The sequence below is a fragment of the Sinocyclocheilus anshuiensis genome, unplaced genomic scaffold, assembly GCF_001515605.1.
Source record: "Sinocyclocheilus anshuiensis isolate Anshui unplaced genomic scaffold, SAMN03320099.WGS_v1.1 scaffold802, whole genome shotgun sequence".
In the NCBI taxonomy this organism is placed as follows: Eukaryota; Metazoa; Chordata; class Actinopteri; order Cypriniformes; family Cyprinidae; genus Sinocyclocheilus; species Sinocyclocheilus anshuiensis.
In genome coordinates this window covers 670,944-677,050 of record NW_015547667.1, presented here as the reverse complement: position 1 = coordinate 677,050, position 6,107 = coordinate 670,944, and the positions used below count along the sequence as shown (strand labels likewise).

Below are 6,107 nucleotides of genomic sequence, written 5' to 3'. Positions count from 1 at the left end.
CAGCGGTCCGCCATTACTGTTTTCTTGCTGTTGCTGCTGGAGGTACAATGTCAGCGCCAAAGAGCCATTAAAAGTGTCGTGTGTAGGGATGCACCAACGAACATAGGAGTCTACATAGACCGCTGAGGACACGGTGGTTACATTTCATTTTCGAAGGAAATGTTCCGGAAAAAAACGGAAAAGTCCTATATGTTTGTGCTAATCATTTTACGCCGGACTGCCTCACAAACGAGGGTAAGTTCAGCGCTGTTGTGCAAAGTTTGCTTCTGAAAGAGGGATCGATACCAACGCTTTGTGTGCAAACGTCCAGACTCCAGACAAAGTAAGCATCACGCGTCATATTTTGTTTTCCAAAAGAGCTTCTTGGCTCTCTGTAAGGCTAATGTTGCTAAAGCTACCATTGTCTCTGCCTGTTTTCACTAATGCTGCCTTCACGTGCTACCAGAACGTAAATAGGAATGTGGTAGTTAAACATTGCATTTGGAAGCAATGTGAGGTCAGTAACACGGTCACCACCAGTTAAACCGTAACACCGGTATGCTGGAGCATGACCTCTTGAAGCTCAGCACTCTTCTGAAAAGGGAGGCGGGAGCACCAGCTCATTTTCATTTAAAGGGGACAAACACAAAAAACAGCACGTTTTGGCTCATGCCCTAAAAGTGGCAATTTCAACAAGCTATAAAAAATTATCTGTGGGGTATTTTGAGATAAAACTTCACATACACACTCTGGGGACATCAGAGAATTTAAAATATTGTATCAATGCATTCTATGGCACCTTTAAATAAAAAAAAAATGCTTGTGCTGATGTTTGTCTGTCCAATATTCACTAACTCAATATTCAGTTATCTTAACTGCAACTCACTTTTTCTTATGGCCACTTTTCATTTTGTTGTTCCTGTTTTCACAAAATACCCTGAGGGACTTGAAATGTGGCCTGAACCCGTGAAGATTTGATATCCACACACCACTCTTCTCCATACTATAAGGCTGAATAGAGAAGAAATGACAAAAGCACCATACATTTAGTCAATATTAATCCTTAAACAAGACTCAGGGTTCTCAGTTGAATTTGTTCAGCTTAAATCTCTAAAACGGTCTCTCTTCTGCAGGTGTGTTTGGTTATACGGATGAAATGAAGTCCGTGTCAGTGATGGAGGGAGATTCTGTCACTTTATATACTGATCTTACTGAAATACAGAAAGCTGATCTGATACTGTGGACGTTTGGATCTGAAAGCACACGTATAGCTCAGATCAACAGATTGGTTAATAAGATCTCTATATATGATGATGTTCTTGATGGGAGATTCAGAGACAGACTGAAGCTGAACAAACAGACTGGATCTCTGACCATCACAAACACCACAACTGAACATGCTGGACCCTATGGATTTTTGCAGATCATTGGTGGAAAAGAGGTCACACCCAAAAAATTCAGTATTATTGTTTCTGGTGAGTCATTTTCTAGTTGCATGCCAATTTGATTTCATTGCAGTATTGAACATAACAGTCAAAGTAACTTTTCCTCTGAACCCATTCTTCAGTTATTCTAGAAGCCTCTTGGATACAAAGGCAAGCTGAATGTACGATTTATGTTGTAAAGGGTGAAATGTGACATGCATCACAGCCTATGTCATTTGTGGAGACCAGAAAGACAGACATAATGTTCAATGTTGTGAACATATCCAACTGCATCAGGGTGTTTTAGTGTGACATTAAAATGTATTATATTCTCTCATGTTTTCCAGTGCATCTGCCTGTTCCTGTCATCAGCAGAAACTCTTCTCAGTGTTCTTCACCATCAGGATCATCAGTGTCCAGATGTGTGCTGCTGTGTTCAGTGGTGAATGTGGGTCATGTGACTCTCTCCTGGTACAAAGGAAACAGTTTATTGTCCAGCATCAGTGTGTCTGATCTCAGCATCAGTCTCTCTCTACCTCTGGAGGTGGAATATCAGGATAAAAACAGCTACAGCTGTGTGCTCAACAATCCCATCAGCAACCAGACTCAACATCTGGACATCACTCAACTCTGTCAACCATGTTCAGGTACAGCAGCACTGATATGTTCATGTACAGTACGTTAACAACAATCTTAGTGATTTATTTAGTGTAATGATACTGTCTCTTTCCTACAGCACCAGGTTTGTCCGCAAGTCATATAGCGCTGGTTTGCTTTAGTGCTCTGGCTGTGGCTGCAGTTTTGTGTGGTATTTTCTATTACTATCACCACAGGAGGTCTAAACAAGCAGGTCATCAGAGCTAAATTTGACACCAAAAAAAAAAGCTATATTGTACAAGATCTTTGTAAGAAAGATTTAATTTCTACTTCATTTTTTAAAATAAGTGATTATTTTTTACAGGCCAACCTGATGGAGAAGAAAATATTAGGCTAACTAATGGTGAGAGACTGACTCTTGTGTTTATATGTTTAATGTGGCTTTATTCTGTCCACTGAGGCAACAACTTTACAAAGAACTTTAACCATAAAGTTATGACAAAGGGCTTCATGTGTTTATTGTTAAGGTGTAGTTATTGGAAACGCTGGGGACGCTAATCGGCTGAACATTGGTAAGATACTGAATCTCTGCATGTTTGTGTTCATATAAATCCACATGCAAGACATTATTATTGGTGTTTGTTTTCAGCAGATGGAGAAACACCTGATCAGGAGAGACATTCACAAAACAGTAAGTTACTGTACAACTAGTCAATTTTAAGGTTCCCAACTGACTTTATTTGGCTGATTCCATTACAAAGAACATTGCATTTACAACAATTTATCCTAAGCAGGGAGTAACATGAGAAATAGTCAATGCAATCAGATGCCTTAAAGACCTTTAAAAAGTTGTGGAAAGTCTGTGGCAGGGGCGTTTCCTCCGAGGAGGCAAGGGAGGCCGTGTCTCCTCAAAAAATTGGATGAGAAAATAATCGATGTTACAAACATAAATCGCAAATATTACTAAATATGGCATTAAAAGTATAAAAATAACTTGTTTTTATAAAGTAACGCTGTCAAACAGCGACACCCGCAGGTAAAGTTACAGCGGCGGCTTGCCTCCCTTCAGTCCATAGACTTTCTACAGAGACTCAAGTGCCATGACTTTTCTGGAGGCTCTTTGAGATGAATGGGGGAAAGTCACGTGAGAGGAGGCAATGCCTCCATCGCGCTATAATTGGATATTATCGGTTATGATTGGATGTGATTGGTTCATGCAGTAAATTCCACCTCTTGTTTTCGTGCGAGCTCTCGGTCTGAATGAAGAAAAGGATGGCGTTATTGACTAATTATAAAGTAAGTAAACAACCTTCCGCTTAGGTACCACTACTTTGTGTCACGTCAAAATAAAACTAAAAATGGTCTGAAAACGTGATGACTGCATCAGTTTTCAGTGAGCATTCAGTGTGATGAAATGAAAGATATATCTTCGTGTCTGTGGCAGTGTTTACAGGGCTTTTATGACACTGACCCGAAATAAGTTGACTATTAAAAAGAACAGCTGAACATTGGTTCACAAATAAAAAATATTGGTAACATTTCACAATAAGGTGTCATTTAATGTGTTAACTAACATGAACAAACAATAAACATTTAGTACAGTTTTATTCATCTTTGTTTACATTAGTTAATACAAATACAGTTGTTCCGGTTAGTTCACAGTGCATAAACTAATGTTAACAAACACAACTTTTGATTTTAATAATGCATTAGTAAATGTTGAAATTAATATTAACTAAGATTAATAAATGCTGTTGAAGTAGGCTATTGTTTATTCTTAGTTCATGTTAACTAAAGTAGTTAACTAATGTTAACTAATGAAACCTTATTGTAAACTGTTTCCAAAATATTGTTCAAATTGTTACTGCCTTTAGTTATTATTTTGGAATAAATATAAAAATGCATAAAAACATTATGAAATGTATAATAGTATTAAAAATATTAAATAAAATACAAAATAGAATTATATTTGTTCTCTTTTATACACAAAAATGTAACATGCAAAATTTATAGAACCTTGTAATCAGAAGTTTAATTGTACTTACTTTTGTATGTTTCTAAGATATAAGCTCGTGATTTTTGACCTACATCTTCAATCAAATTTAGTTTATCAAATTTAGTGGCAATGACTGAAATTAGGAAAATAAGTACAATTGATTGCTGAAACAACATGTGGACAGTTGGAAGCCAAGTGAGGTTTGTTCAACAAGAATCAACCTGATAAATTTGATCCCTATCTTCTTTCAGATACTTTTGTGGAGAAAGATGAAATTAAGTCAGTGTCAGCAATGGTGGGAGAAACTGTCACGCTACACACTGATGTCACCGAAATACAGGAAAATGAGCTGATACGTTGGAAGTTTGCCGATTCCAAAGTATACAAACTCGCTGAATTTTTTGTCATAGCTAAATGGGATAAAACAAACAATGAGGAATACCTACATGATGACAAAAAATTCAAAGACAGGTTGCATCTGGACCACAATACTGGATCTCTGATCATCACAAACGTCACACCTAAACACTATGGACATTACAAACTGCACATCACCAGTGAGGGACGGAAGATCTCAAAGACGTTCAATCTTGTTGCTCATGTGAGTATGTCAAGTCTTTCACATCCTTCTTCATGTAAATCACACCATATATACATCACTGCATCCCAAATTAATCAGAGAACATCAAACTCTTTCTTTGTTTTTAACCTTTGCTTTTTTTTTTCTTTTTTTTTAAGGTCCCAAAGAAAAGACAGAGTACAATCCTGAGGAGAGAAACTTGCCCTTGATAACAGAATGGGAGTGTATATATAATCCACATTTAAGTTCAATTGCCAAAACAATGGAACATAGTTCTACTTTTTTTATACAGCCATCTAAAATCCCAAATATACTTTAGGTCCCAAAGAAAAGACAGAGTACAATCCTGAGGAGAGAAACTTGCCCTTGATAACAGAATGGGAGTGTATATATAATCCACATTTAAGTTCAGTTGCCAAAACAATGGAACATAGTTCTACTTTTTTTATACAGCCATCTAAAATCCCAAATATACTTTGTGTGTGCAGTTTAAGCTGACATAAAACAGTAGTTTGTCACACTACACCTATCTGACAGGAGACAGTGGCTAATTACTGTAAACACAAGAGTAAACCGCTAAACCATTGTCACACTGTATGCAAGCTCTGAAAAAAATCCATTTGTATTATATTTTATTCTTTCCCCTTATAATTTTTCATGCATTCACAAGGTGTCCTGGAAGAACAACAAAACTATTTCGTTTTTTCACTATTTAATTTTAGTGTCTTTGCAATTTATATAGGCCTATTGTAAAAAAAAAAAAAATGAATATAGATAAATATATTTTATTTATTATTTGTACAGCATTTTAAATTGTATTATTATGCAACAAATATATTTTTTAAAGTATATAAAGCTATCAAAAAAAAATGTATTGCACCGATATTTTTGTAGCTTTGACTGAGACAGATGAACTGAAGACAGTGTCAGCAATGGTGGGAGATTTTGTTTGTGAAAGAAACTGCTGTTTGAACATCTTCTTGTGGGCAAACTAAATGTTGTGCTGTTTTAAACCGTGAATGAGAGACTGCAATTTTGATTGAAATTCAATTTCAGCCTCATTAAGAACAAAACATTTTATACAACTTTTTTTAATAATAATAAAAGACCTGTCTTATGTTATTGTGTTGTGTCTATCAAACGCAATGAAAGAGCCTAGTTCTATGCATAGAATGATAAAACTTCTGGTATTCTTTTTATCCTGTCACATCTTAATCATTGTCTTGGTAACTCAACACAGGAACTCACTCTCTCTAATGCATATATATATATATATATATATAGTGTATGAGTGTGTACAATTGTAAACATTATCACTTCCAATTCCACAAAATGTAACCTTGAACTCTGACCTGTTGGCAGCGCTTACAGTTCCTATTCCTACACCCATTCACTGTTGACAGTTGTAAGTGTGGGACTTTTCCGGATTTGCTATTTTCTCCATGACAGATCCCATATTGGGAAGTTCCAATTGAACGTTTGCTTATTTTGACCGGATTTACCGTTTTCCTAGCATTTAAATCAAGACGTT

The 6,107-nt window shown here is 36.2% G+C and overlaps 1 protein-coding gene across 7 annotated transcripts in view; it reads left to right on the top strand.

Annotated features, from left to right (window-relative positions):
• The window catches only part of LOC107702635 (uncharacterized), a 6,859-nt gene extending 1,968 nt beyond the window's left edge, over window positions 1–4,891 (top strand). The window contains exons 2-9 of one of the 7 annotated variants that reach the window (XM_016505012.1): window positions 1,113–1,454; window positions 1,751–2,050; window positions 2,140–2,253; window positions 2,365–2,403; window positions 2,534–2,572; window positions 2,653–2,691; window positions 4,248–4,597; window positions 4,735–4,891. In XM_016505012.1, coding sequence (XP_016360498.1) covers window positions 1,113–1,454; window positions 1,751–2,050; window positions 2,140–2,253; window positions 2,365–2,403; window positions 2,534–2,572; window positions 2,653–2,691; window positions 4,248–4,597; window positions 4,735–4,785 — 1,274 coding nt within the window. In that variant the 3' untranslated portion in view covers window positions 4,786–4,891. Of the gene's footprint in view, window positions 1–1,112; window positions 1,455–1,750; window positions 2,051–2,139; window positions 2,254–2,364; window positions 2,404–2,527; window positions 2,573–2,649; window positions 2,692–4,247; window positions 4,598–4,734 lie in introns of all 7 variants that reach the window. The other 6 variants (XM_016505011.1, XM_016505010.1, XM_016505009.1 and 3 more) reach the window with 6 other exon arrangements.
• The last annotated feature ends 1,216 nt before the right edge of the window (window positions 4,892–6,107 follow it).